General features: G+C 53.3%; 2 protein-coding genes across 5 annotated transcripts in view; one reads left to right on the top strand and one right to left on the bottom strand.

The window, feature by feature from the left end:
• The window catches only part of LOC106898177 (collagen alpha-1(II) chain-like), a 30,797-nt gene extending 28,483 nt beyond the window's left edge, over positions 1-2,314 (top strand). The window contains exons 29-33 of the mRNA XM_014959289.1: positions 471-578; positions 671-959; positions 1,101-1,288; positions 1,771-2,013; positions 2,124-2,314. Of these exons, the coding sequence (XP_014814775.1) occupies positions 471-578; positions 671-959; positions 1,101-1,288; positions 1,771-2,013; positions 2,124-2,270 (975 nt within the window). The 3' untranslated portion in view covers positions 2,271-2,314. The remainder of the gene's footprint in view (positions 1-470; positions 579-670; positions 960-1,100; positions 1,289-1,770; positions 2,014-2,123) is intronic.
• On the bottom strand, positions 1,270-9,247 carry TMEM106C (transmembrane protein 106C). Of its 4 annotated transcripts, XR_001413895.1 has the most exons (9): positions 9,152-9,225; positions 8,351-8,571; positions 8,180-8,243; positions 7,483-7,642; positions 7,244-7,384; positions 6,971-7,020; positions 6,616-6,669; positions 5,401-5,603; positions 1,270-2,263 (listed from the first exon to the last, which is right to left on the bottom strand). XR_001413895.1 is itself a non-coding variant. In XM_014959309.1 (8 exons), the coding sequence occupies exons 2-8, from the start codon at positions 8,541-8,543 to the stop codon at positions 5,462-5,464; spliced, it is 804 nt and encodes a 267-aa protein (XP_014814795.1). In that variant the 5' UTR covers positions 8,544-8,571; positions 9,192-9,247; the 3' UTR covers positions 4,346-5,461. The 4 variants fall into 4 exon arrangements, 3 of the variants coding, with proteins under 3 accessions (XP_014814795.1, XP_014814794.1, XP_014814796.1); XM_014959309.1 differs by lacking the exon at positions 1,270-2,263 and having other exon boundaries at positions 4,346-5,603; positions 9,192-9,247; XM_014959308.1 differs by lacking the exon at positions 1,270-2,263 and having other exon boundaries at positions 4,346-5,603.
• Positions 9,248-11,278: the final 2,031 nt, after the last annotated feature.

Genomic DNA, 11,278 nt, shown 5'->3' on the forward strand with positions numbered 1-11,278 from the left:
CAGGAGAGAAGGTGGCATTGGGGGACAGGAGAGGAGGTGACACCCCCCACACCCTCCTTCTTCCTCCTCAGGGTCCTTCTGGAGATCAAGGTGCTGCTGGTCCTGCGGGTCCCTCCGGTCCCAGGGTAAGGCCTGCCTGGTGGCATTTGGGGACAGGAGAGGAGAAGGTGGCATCTGGGGAAAGGAGAGGAGAAGGTGGCATCTGGGAAGGTGGCATTTGGGACAGGAGAGCAGAAGGTGGCATCTGGGGAAAGGAGAGAAGCTGGCATTTGGGGACAGGATAGGGGAAGGTGGCATCTGGGGACAGGAGAGGAGAAGGTGGCATTGGGGGACAGGAGAGGAGAAGGTGGCACCTCCATCCTTGAGCCCCCCGCCTCAACGATGGCTCCCCAGCACCTTCTCTGCTCTGGGGGAGGGTCTTACAACGACCTGACCCACCACCTCCCCCAAACTTTGGGCTCTTCTCGTAGGGTCCTCCCGGCCCCGTGGGCCCCTCTGGCAAAGACGGCTCCAACGGCATGCCCGGCCCCATTGGACCCCCTGGCCCCCGAGGACGAAGCGGAGAACCCGGTCCCGCGGTGAGTTAAAAACACCCTCGACGCACAGGGAAGGATGGGTGGTCCACCTCCTAGAGCAGCCCATCATGGATGGCATCTTCTTCCTCCTCTAGGGTCCTCCTGGAAACCCAGGTCCCCCCGGTCCTCCCGGTCCCCCCGGCACCGGCATTGACATGTCGGCTTTCGCTGGCCTGGGTCAACCGGAGAAGGGTCCCGATCCCATCCGTTACATGCGGGCGGACGAGGCGGCGGGTGGCCTGCGACAGCATGATGTGGAGGTGGACGCCACCCTCAAGTCCCTCAACAACCAGATCGAGAGCATCCGCAGCCCCGAGGGCTCCAAGAAGAACCCAGCCAGGACTTGCCGCGACATCAAGCTTTGCCATCCCGAGTGGAAGAGCGGTAAAGAGCCTCCATCTCTACCTCTTTCCCCTCCTCTCCCTTGTCCCCAAACCTTGAGGGGACAACCAAAACCACCATGCTCTTCGCCCTGACCTCAAAAACCTCCTCTTCACACACCCTTTGTCCCCTTCGTCACCACAGGAGACTACTGGATCGACCCCAACCAGGGCTGCACTTTGGATGCCATCAAAGTGTTCTGCAACATGGAGACGGGCGAGACCTGTGTCTACCCCAACCCCAGCAGCATCCCCAAGAAGAACTGGTGGACAAGCAAGACCAAAGACAAGAAGCACGTCTGGTTTGCCGAGACCATTAACGGCGGTTTCCACGTAAGCATCCCCACCGGGGCTGGGGGCTTTTCATCGGGAACGGGAAGGTTGAGCAGGGGGAAGGTGTTGGGGGTCTGGTTGGAGGGTTGGGATGTCCTTCCTCAGGGTTGTGTTGATGGACATTCTACCAGGAACTGTGTTTTGGAGGACTATATTGAAAGCTTGGAGTTGGGTCAGTTGGGCTGACTAGTTTTGGGAAGATACTTCTAGTTTTGGGAAGAGCAAGAGCAATTTTTAGGAGAAATACCCTGGAGATATTTAAAAGACGGGTTGACAGAGAGCTTAGAGACATGGTTTAGTGATGGGTTTTTACCAGAGTTAGGTTGATGGTTGGACTCGATGATCTTAAAAGGCTCTTCCAACCTAAACAATTCTACAATTCTATGATTCTAAGAAAAAATAGGGAAGTTCCCTCAAAAGATGGATGAAAATAGGGCCGTCGTGACGCCTCCTGGCTTTAACTTCTTGCCTCTTCCCTCCAGTTTAGCTACGGCGATGAAGACCTGGCTCCCAACACCGCCAACATCCAGATGACCTTCCTCCGCCTCCTCTCCACCGAAGGCTCCCAGAACGTCACTTACCACTGCAAGAACAGCGTGGCCTACATGGATGAGGAGACGGGCAACCTGAAGAAGGCCATCCTCATCCAGGGCTCCAACGACGTGGAGATCAGAGCCGAGGGCAACAGCAGGTTCACCTACAGCGTCTTGGAGGACGGTTGCACGGTGAGTCCATGGGAGAGAGAACAAGGTAGACGATGAGTCGGGATGGTCGTTGGTTCGGAAGGTTGAGGAACATCTAAAAACATCTTGTTTTCTGTGCTTTTTCTCCCCAGAAACACACGGGCAAATGGGGCAAGACGGTCATCGAGTACCGGTCGCAGAAGACCTCGCGCCTGCCCATTGTAGATATTGCACCTATGGACATTGGTGGAGCCGAGCAGGAGTTTGGGGTGGATATCGGCCCGGTCTGCTTCTTGTAAAAAAACCAGAAAGAAAAAGAGAAAATTGTTTTATTTGTGTGTTTGATTGTTGTTGGTTGTTGTTTTGTTGCCTTTTTTTTTTTCTGTTGTTTGTTTTGTTTTTTTTTTTAAAAATTTTCTCCTTGTACTTACTACAAGACTATAAACAGAAATGGATCAAATCTTTTCAGAGAGCTCTCCTTTATCAGTCTCTCCAGGACCTTGAATTCTGCCATCTCACAGTCACTAGAGCCAAAGCTGCCACTGATTATCACATCCAGAACTATTTTGTCTTGTTAGTAACAGATTCAGCTGTGGGTCAGCTCTGGTCCATCCAATGCCTGTATCAATAAATCTTGACTACCTGTGTCAATAATGGTGCTATTCTTGTAAAACGAGTCTGTATTTTTTAACATCAGTTGATATAAAAGTCAAAACAAAACAAAAAAAAAAACAAAAAAAAAAAAACAACTTTTGGTGGAAAATACGTGTCATTTCGGGCTTTGGGTTTTTTTTTTTTTTGTTGGCATTTGTTGCGGTCGGATCCCTTTCCCCCCCCATTTCTCAGGTTTTGGGTCAAATCTCCAACTTTTCTGGGTTGAGGGAACCTGAAACTAAGAGGAAAAAAAACCCAAAACCACCGAAACAGGTAAATCCCCCAAAAAGGCAAAAAAAAAAGGGAAGGGGAAGAGGATTTTAAGTGATAAATCTTGAACCCCCACAGCAGGGGGTTTCTCGTCCCCCAGTAAAACCAGTGGGGAGGGGGTTGCTGGGACCAGTCCTCACCCAAACCAGCACAGCCACGGCCAGGGGGGTGCCTCTAACCCCCCCTCCCCGCAGGATTTATCCCATTTTACATGTAAAAAACTACAATTTCAGGCCATATCTTGAAGGGGGGAGGGTTCGAGCCATCACGAGCTGCGCCTTTAGGCTTCATGAAAATTTACATATTCTCTTAAAAAGGCTGTTTAATTAGAGGAAAAGCCTCAGGAGTTGATTATTTTTTTAATATCTTCAAGAAAAAAATCCCCCAGTGACTCCCCAAGAGTTACCACGAGGTCTGAGTTTTAGGGACAGGGGAGTTTATGAGTCTCTCGACAGCTTTTTTTTGTTAAAAACCTCAGCTTTTTGCATCCCCCGATAGTGAGGGAACCGCAGCTTTTCATTAAGAGAAATGACAACTTTAAAGGATTAAAATAATAATAATAATTTTTAAAAAACCCTTTAAAAACCTGCTACTTTGGGGCCCTTGTCTGGATTTTAAGCACTCGCAGCTGGCGCCGGCTCCAGCTGAAGCACCTGAGGCAGCCCCTGGCTGGGATCTTTAAAAAAAAAAGAAAAACCTTCAACAACAAGAAAAAAAAAAAAAAAAAAAAAAAAAACCAAAACCAAAACAACCCCAATATTGGCAGAAAAAAATCATTAGGAAGGATTAAGAAGGATTTTCAAAAATAAACCGCCCCTTTAAAAGGCCAAGTGCTTTGCCACACCACCCGGGGGGCACCCCTTAATTATTAAAGCTCCGGCTCACCAAGTAATTTGGGGTAAAATTGCTCTGTTGAGCCAAGCAGGGGAGGTTTTGGGGTTCTAGTGAGCCCCCCCGCCCCCTTAAAAAAAAAAAGTCACCCAGTTAAAAATCAACCCTGCTGGTAGGATGTGGTCCTGAAGAGCAGGAGACATGGGTGGGGAGGGGGATGTTGGGGAGCAGGAGGTTGTGACACCCCAAGAGGGGAAACCATGGAGCAGGGGAAGGAAAGGGGCTGGATAAAGAGTGAAACTCGTGATTTCCTCATTTTCCTCAAAAAAAAGAAAGTTCAACTCATCATAAATGGGGGGAAAGGGGTTATGAAATGGGTTGAGAGGCTCATGATGGAGATGACCAGAGGTTTTGGTGGAGATGGCCACCAAAAACAGGGTGACTGGTCCTGGAGGTGACACCGGGAAGGGCTTGGCTGCTCCCCCAGATGAGGGTTTTGGGGCCCCGTCCCCCAAAAATCATCACAGAGAGAGGACACCACGGAGTTAACTCCAGCAAAGAGTTGAAAACTCCCCAAAGTTTGATTTCCACAGGAGAAAAACCAGAGCTTTTCTTCCAACAAGGTACAACTCCGCTTTAATAAGTAGAATTCAGTTCTAGAAACCCCATCAGAGGGAAAAATGCCCCCTCTTAATAAAAAACAAGGTGCATTTTTTTATTTCACACACAAAATAAAGTATCTTTCATTGAAAAACCCCTCGGGATTTGTTTCCCCACGGCTTTTACCTGCGCTTTGTTTCCACACACACACACCAGGCAGCCGGAGGAGGGAGGAAATGAATCAAATTCCCCCCCCAAAAAACCTACAAAAGGCAACAGCAGAATGAAATTCTCCAACTCAAAGGGGGTGAGAACCATGCAGGGCCGAGCTCTCCCAGTTATTGGCTTAAAGAACAGGGTTGAGACCGTGGGGAAGGGGCAGCTCCCAGGAGGGAAAGCCTTGAGAAACACCAAAATCCCACAAAAATCCCTTTAAATCCAGCAGGGACAAGGACAAAGCGACCACGAGCCCTGAGTTCCCGGGGAGGAGGAGTAGGAAGGAAGTCAGATTCACACAGAGCCTTCGTGTCCTTGTTAAGGACGGTGGCATTTCAATGTCCTTTGCTGTAGGTGGCCTCAGCCACCAGCAAATAAAAAACCCCAGCTCAGAGGGAGCGCGTTCCGAGGGTTTCCGATTCCTTTTACCTCCTTCTAGCTACAAGTGACAAGAGGCTGAAGCCTCATCTCCGCCTTCCTTAAAAGGATTAATCCCTTTTTTCTTTTTAATCAAGCCCCACTTGGAAAGGAGCCAGCATAGCGAGATGCCGCCACCGACCCAAAAAAAGTGGAATAAATTAATGAGTTTCCCCCTGAAAGGACCCGACGCCGGCCCCAAAGCTTCCCAAATGGCTGTGAAAGTCAACTCTAAAAATCTTTGGGATCTTCAAACCCCAAAGCACAAAGCTCAAAAATACTGTTTCCCTACCAAAAAGTAGCTCTGAGGGAAGCGGGAACAGCAGGACCCTGACTTTTTTGGGGGGAACCCAGGTGTTTGCACATAAATAACACCCCTAGGTGGCTCCGTGGACAGACCAGCAGCACGGAAGGGACCTGGAGCTTTCAAATATCTCCCACCAAAGTCACTCGTGCTCCTTCTGCTTCCACTGGGAAGTTCCTCGTCCCTTCGGCTGCGCCCTCAGGGCTCGCTCTTGGCTTTGGGGGCTAGCAGAGGCAGGGGGTCGAGGGCGACCGTGGAGTTGGAGCTACAATCCACGTAATGATAGGTCTCCAGAGCGCTCTGCGTGACATGGCCGATGTAGGAGAGCTTCACCGAGGTCCTGGGAGGGGGGAAAAAAGGGCAGTTTAGGGAGGACAAGACCAATGACAGCAATATCTCCATCAAAATTTAACCCCTGGGAGGTTTAAGGCTCATCACACAACTCCTCCTGCCCTTAGGAAGCTGCAAAACCTCAGGGTTTTGCTCAACGGGCAGGAAAATTGGGGTTGAATTGGGGTCCACCTGGCCACCAGAATGCCCAGGAGCCAGCAATGTGGTGGCCAGGAAAGCCAACGGCATCCTGGGGGGCATCAGGAAGAGCGTGGAGAACCTCAAGGGAGGTCATCCTGCCCCTCTGCTCTGCCCTGGGGAGGCCCCAGCTGGAGCACTGGGACCAGTTCTGGGCTCCCCAGTTCCAAAAGGACAGGGAACTGCTGCAGAGAGGACAGCAAAGGGCGACAAAGATGATGATGGAGCAGCTCCCTGATGAGGAAAGGCTGAGGGACTTGGGGCTTTTGGGGCTGGAGAAGAGAAGGCTGAGGGGGGATCTCATCAAGGGTGGAGGTCAGGAGGAATGGGCCAGTCTTTTTCCAGTGGTGCCCAGTGACGGGACAAGAGGGAACAGGCACAAACTGGGACATAAGAAGTTCCATCTCAACACGAGGAGGAACTTCTTGACTTTGAGGGTGGCAGAGCCCTGGCAGAGGCTGCCCAGAGAGGTGGTGGGGTCTCCTTCTCTGGAGACATTCAAACCCCACCCCGAATGAATCCAACCTGCTCTGGGTGACCCTGCTCTGGCCAGGGGTTGGACTGGATGATCTCCAGAGGTCCCTTCCAACCCCATAACACTCACTGATTCTGTGCCAAGCTTTCCCCCCCCCGCCAAGGGAAAGCTCAGTGTGGATCTGTCCGGTGTCTTCTCCTCTCCCTCCTACATTTCACCCCACGGTGTCAACCAGCTGGGATGAAAAGCCGACATGGTGAAGGGGGCTGGGATTTTTTCCATGTACCCGAAGTTCTGCTGCGGCAGCGATTCCCCATTTGAGTCAGGAGCTCAGCAGAGAACCACCCACCTCATGAAGATGACGATGTTATGGACCTTCACCTTCGGAAACGTGCAAAACAGACTGGAAGAGACCAAAAAAAAACCCAGAGAAATATACGTCAGTGCAGGGTTGTAGAGAAACACACATTTCTCGGTGTTTTCTGATGATATTTTCCCTCCAGTGTTCACTCAACCCGAGACCTGGTGCCTCCAAAAAGCCACGTCACGACATCCCGACAAAGCGGCCTTTCAAGTCATTTCGAGCAAACAGTCACTTTCCAGGAAGTTAAGATTAAAAACGAGTCATTTACAGGCAAATTCTAATTAAAGTGGCTGAAACCTGCCCTCTCCCCAGCTACACACACAGAGCGGTAAATCCTTACTACATGTAGGAGAAAGGTCCTCCCAGCTCTGCCTTCACGGTGAAGTTCACCTGTAAAAGATAAAAGAAAAAAAATACATTCATATCCTGCTTATATCCACCCTTTTTGGAGTTTTTCCCCACCTTTCAGCATAAAGCTGAGGCTACTCCAGCCATCAGAATATTTTACCAAGCCAAACTTTAAAGGTTTTAAGACTATAATGGAGTTAACTCGCCGTAGGGATGGGTTTCACACTGGATTTGGTGACTTCAAGGCGCAATGAAAGGTGAATACCAGTTTGTCACTCCGTGGCTGGATGCTGGAGACGTTGGTGATCTGCTGGGTGCCCACCACAGTGTTCATGTATTGCACCTGACTGGTCAGACTGGTCACCGTCACCGAGTAGAAGTTGGAGTTCCTGATCCGTAAAGTGGCCTGGGTGGAAAGAGGTGGGGGGAGAGAGGGGTAGCAGCAACCTTCCATGGAATTTAGTCACTCAGGAACACAGAAAGATGAAAAAAAAAGAGTTGTACCGTGATGGCGAGAATGACAACGGAGTTCTTCTTGTCAAACCAGACCCGAACCACTTTAATCCCACCATCATCCACCAGGACGGAGTGGGGGAAAAGGAAGAAAACCACCAGCCCAGAGACCAGCAGGCAGAGCAGCACCGAGAGCAGGACGTAGAGTTTCCTGGAAAGGCAGGGAAGGGGTCACCTCCTGCGCCCCAACCCAGCATCTGCCACCCCAAGAGGCCTCCTCTCCCAAACCCACCCCAGCCAGCAAACAAATCCCATTTATTCTTCCCCGGAAGGGACCCAGAAGCGCCGCTCTAACGTTTTCAATATGTGAAATTACTCAAAACTGTCACCCTTTAAAGAGTTTTTTTGGCAAGGAGGAACCAAAGGATGATTTTTTTTGCCCCCATCGTGTTTTCCCAACCTGGCGTTTGCGCTGTCAATCAAGGGGTTTCTTTCTAAAAGCTCCAGGGATGAAGTCTGTGAGTAGGGTCATTGTTTCCACCTTCACACCACGGTGGGATTTCACAGGAAGCATTTAAAACTTACACTCCCGCTGTATTTGTTGGCAGGCCGAGATGAAAACAAACCCACCAGATGAAGGGGAGGCCGCAGCCTGGCTGAAGCCTTCACTTGTGGCAGTTAAGTGACAAAAGAGCCCTCTGTTTGCTCTTCACAAAATGCAATTTTCTCTCTCTCTCTACACACTCACGTTCTCTGGGGACGGAGCCGTTGGTCGCTGTAGGGTATCAGAGCCACCAGCTCATTGACCTGCTCTGGAAAGCAAACGGAACATGTTAATTCATTTTAGACGTTCATTAGGGTGGCTCAGGGAAATAATGAAGGTTCTCTTTCTGTAATCAGGCCTGAGAGGAGTAATTACCTGTGGGGATGCAGCCCGTGCCTTGGCAAGTGGGGCAGGTGATGCTGTCCTGCCCCGTGAATTCAACATAGGGAAACTTGGCGATGTCCTCCACGCGGTCTCGGCTATCGAGCAGGTCATCATCATCATCCTCAGCCTCCCTCCTCCGCCTGGAGGCAGGGTCGTTAATGGAGAGGGAAAGCACAGAACCCATTGCAGCTGCTGTAGAAGAGCCACATAACCTATGGCAGGTGCAGAAAAGGCAGCCCTGGTCATTAAAAGGGTTTTTCCACCTGCTTCTGGCCAAAGAAACCCTGAACAACAGGGAACAACCCTCCCCCCCCGGAGACCCACATCCCCAACACCCCCTGGAGAAACACCCCCCCACAGAAACACCCTCCTAGGGGCCCCAACACCCACCCCAGCCAGCTGCCCCCCTCAGGAGTGACTTCCTCAGCACGCTACAAGGAGGGGCACCCCAGCAGGGGCTCATTTCCACACAGCCCCTCAAAACAGAACCCCCCTCCCCCAGAATCCAACAGCCTCCACAGAGACAGACCTACACCCCTACACCTACTCCCCCAAAAGAGAAACACAGCCGCCTCCACCGACAGCCATAGTTTCTTAGGCAACCCCAACAAACAGACAGCCCCTTCAGGGGCCTACCTGCCCCCCCCCACAAGCAGAAACACCCCCTCCCAAAACAGCCCCTCATAACCCCCTGAAAAGGGAATGCTCCCCACAGGGAGCTGCCCCATAAGCCTCTCGTGCGGGACATCCCCTCATAGACCCCCCCCAGCCAGAGGAGACCCCTAAACCCACCCTCAGGGCCCCCCCCAAGGCCTAGCACAGCCTCTCAGACCCGCCGCCGCGGCCTGGCCTCCTCCCGCGCAGCCGCCGTCGCTATGACAACGCCGCCCGGCGGCGGCGGGCGGAGCCAACTCCTAGCCCCGCCCCTCCGCCGCTTGCGCAGGCGCACAGAGCGCAGGGCGGGATTCCAAAGGGCCCGCCCCTTCGCTACCGCCCCGCCCAATGAGACGCCCGCTTGGAGGGGAATGGGCGGGGCTTTGAGGGCACCGCCTCGCCCCGCCCGGGCGTGCCGCTTCCTTCAGTGCGCATGCCGGGGGGCGGTGCCTGCGCCCCGCCCTTTTTGGCGAGGCTGGGGGGCGTGGCCGGAGCTGCGCATGCGCCGGGGGCTGCGAGGGGGGTCTCCAGGTGGGCGGGGCGATCCCAGGGTGGGCGTGTCCTCGTGCGCGTGCGCACTGAGCGCCCCGCCCCTTTCCCACGCGGGAGGGACGTGTCCCAGGGTGGGCGTGTCCTGCGCGTGCGCGGGAAAGGGGCGGGGCGGAGCGCGCATGCGCGGGAGGGGAGGGGTGGGGGGAGCCGGTGGCAGGGTCTCTGGGACCAGTATGGACCCCCTCAAATACCAGTATGGGGTCACGGAGCCAGCACGGGCACCGGCCGCACCAGTAGGGAGGGCTCCCGACCCATTATGGAACCCCATCCCCACCAGTATGAGGGTCTCTGCCCCAGTATGGAGCCATCCCACACCAGTATGATGGCTCCTGTCCCAATATGGACCCTAACCCCACCAGTATGAGGACCTCCGTCCCAGCATGGACCCTACCCACACCAGTATGATGGCTCCCGTCCCAGTATAGACTCTACCCCCACCAGTATGAGGGTCTCTGTCCCAGTATGGAACCTCCCCACACCAGTATGACGGCTCTCACCCCAGTCTGGAGCTTTCTTACACCAGTATGAGGACCCCTATCCCAGTATGGAACCCACCCACACCAGTATGAGGGTCTCTGTCCCAGTCTGGAGCTTTCTCACACCAGTATGAGGACCCCTATCCCAGTATGGAACCCACCCACACCAGTATGAGGGCCCTCATCCCAGTATGGAGCTTTCCCACACCAGTATGAGGTTCTCTGTCCCAGTAGTGACCCTACCCACACCAGTATGAGGCCTCCCGACCCAGTATGGACCCTACCCCCACCAGCATGAGGGCTCTTGTCCCAGTATGGAGCTTTCCTGCACCAGTATGGGGTCACCCAACCCAGTATGGTCCCCACCCCCACCAGCATGAGGCTGTCTGTCCCAGTATGAATCTCCCACACCAGTATGAGAGCCTCTGTCCCAGTATGGAGCCTTTCCACACCAGTATCAGGACACCTGAGCCTGTGTGGAACCTTACCACACCAATATGTGGGCACCCGTCCCAGTATGGACCCCGCCCCCACCAGTATGAAGGGTCACAGTCCCACTGTGAAACATTCCCCCACCAGTATGAGGGTCTCTGTCCCAGTATGGACCCTACCCACACCAGTATGAGGACCCCTATCCCAGTATGGCGATTTCCCACACCAGTATGTGGGCACCCGTCCCAGTATGGACCCCACCTCCACCAGTATGAAGGCTCCCACCCCATACTGGTATTATTTCCTCCAGAGCCGCTCTCCCCGTCCTCGTCGATGGAAACTTTACGGATCATTTATTTTCTCCTTCCCAGGAGCCAAATCCCGGGGAGTGGGAGGTTTTTTCGGCTCCCTCCCCCCCCTTGCCCCCCCACTAATTACCTAATTGCTTAATTGTGAGCTGTGCACCCCTGAGGAAGGTGCTGGGAGTGGGATGGCCTCCCCCCTGGAGGAGGATGGCACCGTGGATGGGGGCTGCAAAGGGGGTGTTGGGAGGGGATGGGGAGCCCCCCCCCCGACAAGATGCTCCCAGGGTTTATTAAAGGTCCCCTAAACCCCAAAATCCCTCCCTCCCCGAGAAAATGAGTCCCCCCCCAAACGATGAGAGGTTCTCAGGGTTTATTAAAGGTCTCCTAAATGCAAAAATCCCGCCCCCCCCCCGAGAAAACGAGCTCCCCCATTGCAATGTTCCCAGGGTTTATTAAGGGTCCCCTAAACCCAAACATCCCGCCCTCCCCCCAGGAAGATG

Source organism: Calidris pugnax, unplaced genomic scaffold, assembly GCF_001431845.1.
Source record: "Calidris pugnax isolate Ruff unplaced genomic scaffold, ASM143184v1 scaffold324, whole genome shotgun sequence".
NCBI classification, from domain to species: domain Eukaryota; kingdom Metazoa; phylum Chordata; class Aves; order Charadriiformes; family Scolopacidae; genus Calidris; species Calidris pugnax.